Raw genomic sequence first — 12,221 nt, forward strand, 5'->3', positions numbered from 1 at the left:
GCAAGGCACTTAACCACACAATGCTCCAGTCTACCCAGCTGAGAATGGGTACCGGCAAAAATGCTGGGGGTTAACCTCGTGATAGACTGGCGTCCTCTCTGTGGGGGGAGTCTCGTATTCTCAGTCGCTTCACACCATGGAAACCGGCATAAGCACCAGCTTGATGGGCCACAAGGCTTGTGACAGACTTTAATCTTTAATGTTACCAATGCTTAATTTAGAAGCATTGAACATAGAATAGTAGAGCATAGCAATAGGTCCTTCAGCCCACAATGTTGTGTTGAGCGCCTAAAAAGAAAATCAACCCCCCTTCCCAAAAACTCATCTCTCTTACCTGCACAATGTCCATATCCCTTATACAGGTGTCCCCCGCTTTTCGAACGTTCGCTTTACGAAACCTCACTGTTACGAAAGACCTACAATAGTACCCTGTTTTCGCTTTCAGAAGGTGTTTTCACTGTTACGAAAAAAAATACAGCGCGCGATAAAAAATAAAAAATGGTATCAGAAAAGCCTGAAAGAGCTCGTAAGGGTGTTACACTTATGGTAAAACTAGACATAATTAAGCATTTTGATCGTGGTGATCGAAGTAAGGACAACGTGAGTTTGGCTTGTGGAAGCTGACGAACATGATGTTGAAGAGGTTTTGGCATCCCATCACCAGGAACTGACAGATGAAGAGCTGATGCAATTGGAAGAAAAAAGGATAACAATCGAAACCGAATGAGTAATGATAAAGTTCAACTTTAATTTTGAAAGGGTACGTTGGTTTAGGGGATATTTGCAGGATGGTTTGAGTCCTTATTAAAGAACTGTGTGATAGCAAAATGCACGAGGCTCAGCAGTCAAGCAAGCCTTCCACATCAGCCACAGCAGATGACGAACCTCGACCTTCGACATCGAGGCAGGCAGTCATAGGAGAAGATGAGCTGCCTGCCCTGATCGACGATGAGATGACACCCCAGTGTCCTACCACCCCAACCCCCAGGCCACGAACAGATACCGATTCGCGGAAAATGCAATGGTAGCTGGGACGCACACAGCACATCTTTAAGAAAAAAGCCGAAATAAACATGCTAATTAATTAGGTGCCGCCTAACACGTAATTGTCGGCCCAGATCAGTGCCGATGCAATCAATGCCCTCTGGTATTAGAATTTTCTACCCCAGGAAAAAGATGCTCCCTGTCTACTCTCTCTATGCATCTCATAAGCTTGTAAACTTCTATGAGATCTCCCCTCAGCCTCTATTGCTGCAAGGAAAACAGCCCAAGTTCGTCCAGCTCTCGTGATAGCACATGCTCTCTACACCAGGCAGCATTCTGGTAAACCTCTTCTGCACTCTCTCCAAAGCCTCAACATTCTTCCTATAGTGGGGAGAACAGAACTGCATGCAATACTCCAGATGCAGCCTAACTAGAGTTCTATAAAGCTATAATATAACCTTTTGACTTTCAAACTCAATGCCTCAACTAATAAAAGCAAGCATCCCATTAGCTGCCTTAACCACCCTATTGACCTGTGTAGCCACTTTCATATGGAGCTATGAACTTAGACCCCAAGATCTCTCTGCTCAGCAACACTGCTAAGGGTCTTGCTCTGAACTATGTACTGTCTTCTTTTATTTGCCCTACCGGGGTGCAACACCTCACATTTATCTGAGTTAACTTCCACCTACTATTTCTCTGCCCATATTTGCAGCTGATCTGTATTGCTAGTCTTCTACACTATCCACAACTCCACCAATCTTGGTATCATCTGCAAACTTACTAACCCACCCGTCTCCATTTCCATCCAGGTCATTTATATCCCAGCACAGATCCCTGCGGAACATCACTAATAGTGGAACTCCAGCTCGAATAAGTCCATTCATTTGATAACTGTTTGTAAAATGTTTGGGATATTGTAACATTATGCTAAAGGTGGCATGTAAATGCAAAATACTGCTATTTTTGTAATGTGTCTGCATTGTGCCTTCATAATTGATGTTAATTCTTAGTTGAGCTTAAATAACTGAAACCTGTAGATAATTGACTAAGAAATAGAAAAGTTAAATGTGGCAATCCTGCCAAAAAATTAAAGTGAAACTGCAAAAACCTCCATGCATTTTGTAAAAAAGGAAAAGAACAAAAGTTAATGTTCTTTACAGATGGAGACTGAAGGAATCATATTGAGGCATAACAGAGAAATATTTTGTATTTAAAAATTGCCAGAGAAACTTAGCAGCTTCTGTCTCCATTTTGAATATTTTGCACCTGGTTTTCACAGAGGAAGTCCACAACAAAACTCTCCAAAACTGGTGGATAAGAACAATTCTGGGATGAAAGAAATTGACCGGAGATTAACAAAAAGCATTGGCGAAGTTGATGCAGGCCATCAAGTTTGAAAGAGAGAGCAATGCTTTCTGCAGACCGTATTGTAACAAGTATGAAAAGGGGCCGGGCAGGTGAGATAAAGAGAGAAAATGGGGAACTGTAGGCCAGTTCAACCAGACGTTAGTAGTGGAGGAAATGCTGCAGCTTGTTATTTAAGGAAGTGGTAACAGGGCATTCAGTAATAGCTCTGGGACAGCTAACATGGAATTATGGAAGAAACTGTCTTTGACTGATCTGTTAGTTTATTTGAGATTGTAGCTAGCAGAATAGGTGTGGTGTATTTGGACTTTGAGGTGCCACACAAGGGGTTACAAATCAGAACTGGAACTCTTAAGATTTGGGGTAATATAATGGTGTGGATTAAAAGAAAGAAACCTAAAGTGAGTGTTCGCTCATTTTCAGTCTGAGGCTCTGAATAGCAGAGTACAACTGGCATGCACGCAATGGCCCTAGCTACTTACATTTGATGTTAGTGTTTTGGATTAGGGGACCACATGTAGTTTATCCAAGTTCGCTGATGATAGAAAGCTGGGTGGCAATGTGAGTTGTAAGGAACAGGATGTAGGGAAGTTAAGGAGATGTAGGTAGACAAGATAAATTATCTAGAATAGAGTCATAGATGCTAAGAGGATGCAGGGTGACTTGGATAGGTTGGGTGAGTGGGCAAATTCATTGCAGATGCAATTTAATGTGGATAAATGTGAAGTTATCCACTTTGGTGGCAAAAATAGGAAAACAGATTATTATCTGAATGGTGGCCGATTAGGAAAAGGGGAGGTGCAACGAGACCTGGGTGTCATTATACACCAGTCATTGAAAGTGGGCATGCAGGTACAGCAGGCGGTGAAAAAGGCGAATGGTATGCTGGCATTTATGGCGAGAGGATTTGAGTACAGGAGCAGGGAGGTACTACTGCAGTTGTACAAGGCCTTGGTGAGACCACACCTGGAGTATTGTGTGCAGTTTTGGTCCCCTAATCTGAGGAAAGACATCCTTGCCATAGAGGGAGTACAGAGAAGGTTCACCAGATTGATTCCTGGGATGGCAGGACTTTCATATGAAGAAAGACTGGATGAACTAGGCTTGTACTCGTTGGAATTTAGAAGATTGAGGGGGGATCTGATTGAAACGTATAAGATCCTAAAGGGATTGGACAGGCTAGATGCAGGAAGATTGTTCCCGATGTTGGGGAAGTCCAGAACCAGGGGTCACAGTTTGAGGACAGAGGGGAAGCTTTTTAGGACCGAGATTAGGAAAAACTTCTTCACGCAGAGGGTGGTGAATCTGTGGAATTCTCTGCCACAGGAAACAGTTGAGGCCAGTTCATTGGCTATATTTAAGAGGGAGTTAGATATGGCCCTTGTGGCTACGGGGGTTAGGGAGTATGGAGGGAAGGCTGGGGCGGTGTTCTGAGTTGGATGATCAGCCATGATCATAATAAATCGCGGTGCGGGCTCGAAGGGCCGAATGGCCTACTCCTGCACCTATTTTCTATGTTTCTATGAAACGTGCAGCACAGAATCAAGCGCTTTAACTTCTTATAGATCCATAGAACACTACAGAGAAAACAGGCCATTCGGCCCTTCTAGTCTGTGCCAAAACTTTATTCTACTAGTCCCATTGACCCGCACCCAGTCCATAACCCTACAGACCTCTCCCATCTGTGTATCTAACCAATTTGTTCTTAAGACTTAAGAGTGAGCCTGCAATTACCACTTCAGTTGGCAGCTTGTTCCGCACTCACACCACTCTCTGAGTGAAGAAGTTCCCCCTAAATTTTTCCCCTTTCACCCAAAAGCCATGTCATCTTGTATTTATCTCTCCTAATCCAAGTGGAAAGAGCCAACTCACATTTACTCTGATCTGGGCCAACAGTTACATGTCGGGCGGCACCTAATTAATTAGCATGTTTATTTCGGCTTTTTCTTAAAGATGTGCTGTGTGTCTCCCGCTACTGCTGCATTCTCCGCGAATTGGTATCTACCCGCGGCCTGGGTGTTGGGGTGGTGGGACACTGGGGTGTCATCTCATCATCTGTTTCCATTAGAGCAGGCAGCTCTTGTCCTATGACTGCCCGCCTCGATGTCGAAGATCGAGGTTCGTTGTCTGCTGTGGCTGTGTGGAAGGCTTGCTTGACTGCTGAGCCTCGTGCATTTTTCTATCATACAGTTCTTTGTAAGCACTGTAATCCTGCAAATATCCCCCAAACCGATGTATCCTTTCAATATTAAAGGCGTACTTTATCATTACTCATTGGGTTTCGATTGTTATCCTTTCCTCTTCCAATTGCATCAGCTCTTCATCTATCAGTTCTTGGTCATGGGATGCCAAAACCTCCAACATCATCTTCGTCAGCTTCCACAAGCCAAACTCACTTAGTCCTTACTTCATTCACCACGATCAAAACGCTTAATTATGTCTAGTTTTACGCTAAGTGTAACACCCTTACGAGCTCTTTCAGGCTTTTCCGATACCTTAGAACTCATCTTGCAAACGGCTGCTCACACGCACGTGTTTAAGCAATGCTGGCGAGAATGCAGTTCCGAATCCGGGGGAGAGCGGCTGCTCGGGGCGTGCGCTGATTCTTTTTTTAATTGCGCACTGATTTTTTCGTAACAGTGAAAACACCTTCTCTTAGCGAAAACAGGGTACTAATATAGGTCTTTCGTAACAGTGAGGTTTCGTAAAGCGAACGTTCGAAAAGCGGGGGACACCTGTACTCCAAATTTGGCCTCCCCAATGTCTAAAACAACCTCACCATAACATCCCAACTCCTATATTCAATACTTTATATATTTTATATAATACTTTATATACTTTATATATTTCAATACTGTAATTCAATGCTTTGCCCATCTAGTCCATGTCAAATCATAGTCATAGTTATAGTCATAGTCATACTTTATTGATCCCAGGGGAAAATGGTTTTCATTACAGTTGCACCATAAATAATAATTAGTAATAAAACCATAAATAGTTAAATAGTAATATGTAAATTATGCCTGGAAATAAGTCCAGGACCAGCCTATTGGCTCGAGGTGTCTGACTCACCAAGGGAGGAGTTGTAAAGTTTGATGGTCACAGGCAGGAATGACTTCCTATGACGCTCTGTGTTGTATCTCGGTGGAATAAGTCTCTGGCTGAATGTACTCCTGTGCCCAACCAGTACATTATGTAGTGGATGGGAGACATTGTCCAAAATGGCATGCAACTTGGACAGCATCCTCTTTTCAGACACCACCGTGAGAGAGTCCAGTTCCATCCCCACAACATCACTGGCCTTACGAATGAGTTTGTTGATTCTGTTGGTGTCTGCTACCCTCAGCCTGCTGCCCCAGCACACAACAGCAAACATGATAGCACTGGCCACCCAGTTAAACTGCTTTTTCCCATTGACCTGCATCAGGAACATAGCCCGCCATATCCCTACCATCCAGGCAGCTATCCAGACTTATATTAAACATTGAAATTGAGTTTGCATGCATCACTTGTACATGACCCTATGAGTGAAGAAGTTTTTCCTCATGTTCCCCTTAAAATGCTCACCTTTAACCTTTAACCCTTAAACCATGACCTCTGGCTGTAGTTCCACACAGGCTCAGTAGAAAAGAGCCTGCTTGTATTTACCCTGTCTGTACCCCTCATAATTCTGTATACATCTGTTAAATCTCTTCTTGGCCTTCTGTGTTCCAAGGAATGAAGTCCTCACCTGTTCAATATTTTCTTATAATTCAGGTCCTCCAGACCCAGCAAAATCCTTGTAGATTTTCTCTGTACTCTTTTAATCTTATTTACATCTTTCCTGTAGGTAGGTGACCGAAACTGCACACAATACTTCAAGTTAGGCTTCACCAATGTCTTCGACAAAAGATCCCATCTCTTGTACCCAGTACTTTAGTGCAATACCTCACACTTGTCTGCATTAAGTTCCATCTGCCATTTTTCCGCCCACTTTTCCAGTTGGTCCAGATCCCATTGCAAGCCATGATAGCCATCCTCGCTGCCCACCACACCCCCAGTCTTGGAGTCATCCGCAAATCTGCTGGCCCAATTAACCACATTATCATCCAGATTATTGACATAGATGACAAGCAACAATGGACCCAGCACCATCCCTGCAGCGCTCCACTAGTCACAGGCCTGCAGTCAGAGAGGCAACTATCTACTACCACTCTCTGGCTTCTCCCACAAAGTCAATATATAATCTAATTTACTACCTCATTTTGAATGCCAAGTGACTGAATCTTCTTGACCAGCCTTCCATGTGGGACCTTGCCAAATACCTTGTTAGAAATCCATGTAGACAACATCCATTGCCTTGTCTTCATCAATTTTCCTGGTAACTTCCTTGAAAAACACTAAAATTGGTGAGACAAGACCTACCACACACAAAACCATGCTGACAATCCTTAATCAGTCCATGTCTTTCCAAATACTTATATATCCGGTCCCTCAGAGTACCTTCCAATAATTTCCCACAACTGATGTCAGACTCACTGGCCTATAATATCCTGGTGGTTTATTTTGACAGCCCTGAACAGCGCAACAACATTGGCTACCCTCCAGTCCTCTGGTACCTCACCTGTCACTAAGGATAATTTAATTATCTCTGCTAGGGTCCCAGCAATTTCTGCACTTGCCTCCCGCAGGATCTGATGGAAAACCTTGTCAGACCATTGAGATTTATCCACCCTAATTTGCCTCAGGACAGCAAACATCTCCTCCTCTGTAATATGTAAAGGATCCATAAAGTAGATGCCGTTTGCCTCACTTCAAAAGACTCTGTGTCTGTATCCTGAGTAATTACAGATGCAAAAACATTATTTAAGACCTCCCCCATAGTATTTGGCTCTACACATACGGTACCATTCTGATCTACCAGAGGACCAATTTTGTCCCTTGCAATCCTTTTGCTCTTAACGTATCTGTAGATTCCCATAGGATTGTCCTTCACCTTATCTGCTAGGCCATCCTCATGCCTGATTTCTTTCTAAAATGTTCCCTTGTATTTCTTAAGCACACCATTTGTTCCTACCTGCCTATACCTATTATGCACTTACTTTTTTCCCTTAACTAGGGCCTCAATATCTCTTGAAAACCAAGGTTCTCTACACCTGTTATTTTTAGCTTTTATTCTGACAAGTGCATACAGGCTTTGTACTCTCAAAATTTCACTCCTGAAAGCCTCGCATTTACCAAGTACACTTTTGTCAGTGAACAGCCTATCCCAATCCGCACTTGCCAGATCCTTTCTGATACCATCAAAGTTGGCCTTTCTCCAATTTACAATCTCAACCCAAGACCAATCCTATCTTTTTGCATATTTACTTTGAAACTAATGGCATTGTGATCACTAGATGCAAAGTGTTCCCTTACACAATCTCTGGCACTTGCCATGTCTCATACCCTAATAGGAGATGAAGTATCACACTCTGTCATTGGGACTTCTCTGTACCTATTAAGGAAACTTCCTGAACATATTTGACAAACTCTATCCCATCTAGTCCTTTTACAGTATGGCAGCCTCAGTCAATATGTGGAAAGTTAAAATCACCTACTATAGCAACCTCACAGACACAAAATGCTGGAGGAACTCTGCAGGCCACGCAGCATCTAGACAGGTTTTCCAGTCTTTCCTAACTGAGCACTGCTGTGACATTTTCCCCGATTAGTAACGCCACCCCCTTCCTTTAATCCCTCCTGCTCTGTTGCGTCTAAAATAACAGAACCCTTGAATATTCAGCTGCCAGTCCTGCCTCTCCTGCAACCAAGTCTCACTAATGGCTGCAATATCCTAATTCCAGGTGTTGATCCATGCTCTGAGCTCACCTGCCTTTTCTATGATGATACTTGCATTGAAATATACACAGCTCAGGACATTAGTCGCACTATGCTCAACCTTTTGGTTCCTGACTTTGTCTGAGGTCTTAATAACATCTGCCTCCACAACCTCTCTACTAAATGTTCTGGCACTCTGGTTCTCATCCCCCTGCAAATCTAGTGTAAACCCCACCATGCAGCACTATCAGCTCAGAATTTTTCAGATAAAATATAATGGGGTCATCCATATTGAGAGGAAAAATAGAAAAGGAAAGTAGTTTTTAAGTGGTGAGATACTGAAATGAATTGATATTCAGAGGCATTGGCATGTCCTTGAATACAAATCACTGGAAGCTGATGTACTGGTAATGATACGATAGGAAAGGAGACAAATGCTAATGTTAACCTTCATTGCAAAAATTCTGGGCTCTCAGCTAAAGTGCTTGTTCTACAAATGTGTTATTTAGGCTCTGAGCCAGATAAATCCTGGATGACAGCTCTAGCTTTCATGTATTGTAGCAATATAGCAGAAGTGCTTTGAACTGGATTTGTATTAACTCAAGGAAACTCAATTCAGTTTCCGTGATAATGCTTTTATCTCTTTGCCATTGCTGCTACATAATATAGAAATGGTATGGATCAGTGATGTTCTTTCTTTACTCAGGTATGCTTGAGCTACAAATATTGAGATGTATATTCTACTAAATATGCTCCTTGCCAAACGAGATGTCATATTCCAGAGATGGGTTAATGTTGGTCTTTGAGTCAGCTGCAATTGCTAAAAACCCATTGTGACACTGTGGCTTTCCTACCCACTTATTTGTCTTTACTAGAGTTACGTTCATTTTTATTTTAGGTTGTCTGCTGCTAATCTGGAAAATGAGGTCAGCACAGTGGGACTTTCCTTTGGAGCTTTGTTGCCGGCCCATGGCTTTTGTAGCTCTCACAGGCCTTGATGTGACCTATAATGCTGTACATCGAGCCATTTGGGATGCATTTTGTGCCAATAGACGGGCTGACAGGGTCCCAATATCATTTAAAGTACTTCCCGGAGATCATGAATACCCAAAATGTAGACCAAAGGTAAGAATCTTTTTAATAGTGTCTGCCATTTATATATTACAAGATTGTGAGTTTTGCTTATTTAGTAAAATTGAGTATTATGTAAAAAGTTTAAGATTAAAATTAACTTTATCACATGTACATTGAAATCAACAGTGAAGTACGCTGTTTTACATCAACATCCAACACAGTCCATGATGTGCTGAGGGCAACCTGCATGTGTTGCCACGCTTCCTTCCAGTGCTAACATAGCATGCCCACAATGAACTATTCCTAGTTCTTAAGTTTTTGGAATATGGTAGGAAATCAGACCACCTAAAAGAAACCCATACAATCATGGGGAGAATATACAAACACATTACAGACAGTGGCAGGAATTGACCCAGATCTTACAGCTGTTGTTGTAAAGCATTATACTGTAAAGGTTAGACTATCTAACATGAATGCAGAGGTGGTGTGGCTCATCACTAAATCTCATCCTTTTCAGGTCCTCTGCCCTGGCATTTCCACCTCCTCTAAATGATCTCTTCTGACTCCCTTTTACTATTATATCTATTCAGTTGCTCGAATTAGTATTAATTGCTGAAGCACTTCCCATCTCTGTCACAGTGGGACCCCACCAACTGTTGATGTATGGCTTTATTGCAGGAAGTAACATTGATAATTTCCTCCTTTTAGTTTCCCCAATGTACCCGTCATGCACTTTAACTCCTGCAATTGGACATTATCCAAACCACTCACTGGCCATATCCCAATAACCCAGAGTGTTAACTATCCTGTTGCATATGTGGATGCTGCTTGAACTGCTAAATACTTCTAGTTTTTTTTTGCTCTGGATTCCAGCATCTGCTGTCTCTAGTGTCTCAACGTTCCAAACAGTCCAGCATGTGGACTTTGAGGTGGGAGGGAGGAGTGAGAAAGGTGCAATGAGATGGTGGTGGTGGCCTTAAGGACTCTGGCTGAAGGCAAATAGAGAGATCTCCTGAGGAAATTAAGTCAGCGATCATCTTGGAGACAGTGGCCTTGTATGTAATATTATAGTATACACTCAGTGGCCACTTTATTAGGTACACCTGTACACTTGCTCATTAATGCAAATATCTAATCAGCCAGTCACGTGGCAGCAACTCAGTGCATAAAAGCATACAAACTTGGTCAAGAGATTCAGTTGTTGTTCAGACCAAACATCAGAAGGGGAAAGACACATGATCTAAGTGACTTTGATTGTGGAGTGATTGTTGGTGCCAGATGGAGTGGTTTGAGTTTCTCAGAAACTGCTGATCTCCTGGGATTTTCACACACAACAGTTTACAGAGAATGGTGTGAAAAACAAAAAAAAACATTCAGGGAGTGGCAGTTCTATGGATGAAAACACCTTGTTAATGAGAGAGTTTGGAGGAGAGTGGAAGGCTGATTCAAGCTGACAGGAAGGCAACGGTAGCTCAGATAACCACAGATTACAATAGTGATGTGCCAAAGAGCATCTCTGAGCACGCAACACATCAAACCTTGAAGTGGATAGGTTACAGCAGCAGAAGACTGCAAACATACATTCAGTGGCCACTTTATTAAGTGAAGGAGGTATCTAAATAAAGTGGTCTCTGAGTGTATTTAGTCCTCAATTCAGTAGGTGGTATCAGTAAATAACACTTAGTTTCACTTTGCTGACCGAGCACTGAAATGTCGTCATCAGCAGGTCTGATGACAATGTGTGTTTGGCACTAACTTTGAATTTTTTAACTACCTGTGACCATTCCCCTCTTATCATCTCCCCCCCCCCCAACCCCACCCTTGTTCTCCTCCTGATCTCATGGCTGTCCATCACCGTATCATGTTATCGACTCCCACCCTCCCCATCTACCCATCACCCAGAATCAGGATCAGAACCAAGTTTAATATCACCGGCCTACGTCATGAAATTTGTTAGAATAAAGCAGCAGCTGTACTTTGCAATACATGATAAATATGGAAAAAAATCAATTACAATAAGTATACATACGTATATTAAATAGATAAATTAAAAAAATAGTGCAGAAACAGAAAAAAAATGTGAGGTAGCATTCATGGGTTCAGTGTCAATTTAGAAATCCGAAGACAGAGGGAAAGAAACTGTTCCTGAATCACTGAGTGTGTGCCTTCAGGCTTCTATACCTCCTTCCTGATGGTAACAATGAGAAGAGGGCATGTCCTGGGTGATGAGGGTCCTTAATAATGGAAGCTGCCTTCCTGAGGCACCGCTCCTTGAAGATTTCTAGGATCCTACGGAGGTTGGTACCCATGATGGAGCTGAGGAATTTTACAATCTTCTGTATCTTCTTATGATCCTGTGCAGTAACCCGCCCCAGTGATGCAGCCTGTCAGAATGCTCTCCACCGTACATCTGTAGAAAATTTAGAGTGTTTTAGGTGACAAACCAAATCTCCTTAAACTCATAGTGAAGTGTAGCTGCTGTCTTGACTTCTTTATAGCCAGCTTGATATATTGCAACCAGGTTTGATCAACAGAGATATTGACACCCAGGAACTTGAAATTGCTTCCATTGATTCTCATGCATTGTTCCCGTTGATTCTCTTCCCTAGCCCCTTCCCTTTATTTTGTGGTCCACTCTTCTCATCTTTCATTCTAAATTTCTTTAGTTTGAAATTGGTGAATCTGTGGAATTCATTGCCACAGGCAGCTCTGAAGGCCAAGTCATTAGGTATATTTGAGGCAGAGGTTTATAGATTCTTGATTAGTCAGGGCATGAAGGGTTATGAGGAAAAGGCAGGAGATTAGAGCTGAGAGGAAAATGGCAGAGTAGACTCAATGGGCCAAATAGCCTATTTCTGATCCTATATTTATGGTCTTATATCTTTCACATTCCAACTCCAGCCATTTGTTACTTCCACCTTCTTACATCAATTCTATTCTCCTCCCTCCCTTGCCAGCCTATCGAACCTCCCTCCCCCATCAACCACTCTTGGTCC

The 12,221-nt window shown here is 42.5% G+C and overlaps 1 protein-coding gene across 2 annotated transcripts in view; it reads left to right on the top strand.

The window, feature by feature from the left end:
* The window catches only part of trappc11 (trafficking protein particle complex subunit 11), a 69,416-nt gene that overhangs the window by 3,028 nt on the left and 54,167 nt on the right, over positions 1 to 12,221 (top strand). For both annotated transcript variants that reach the window (XM_072257708.1, XM_072257709.1), the window contains exon 2: positions 9,050 to 9,276. In XM_072257708.1, the coding sequence (XP_072113809.1) occupies positions 9,073 to 9,276 (204 nt within the window). In that variant the 5' untranslated portion in view covers positions 9,050 to 9,072. The remainder of the gene's footprint in view (positions 1 to 9,049; positions 9,277 to 12,221) is intronic.

The sequence above is a fragment of the Mobula birostris genome, chromosome 5 (genome assembly GCF_030028105.1).
Source record: "Mobula birostris isolate sMobBir1 chromosome 5, sMobBir1.hap1, whole genome shotgun sequence".
Taxonomy (NCBI): Eukaryota; Metazoa; Chordata; class Chondrichthyes; order Myliobatiformes; family Myliobatidae; genus Mobula; species Mobula birostris.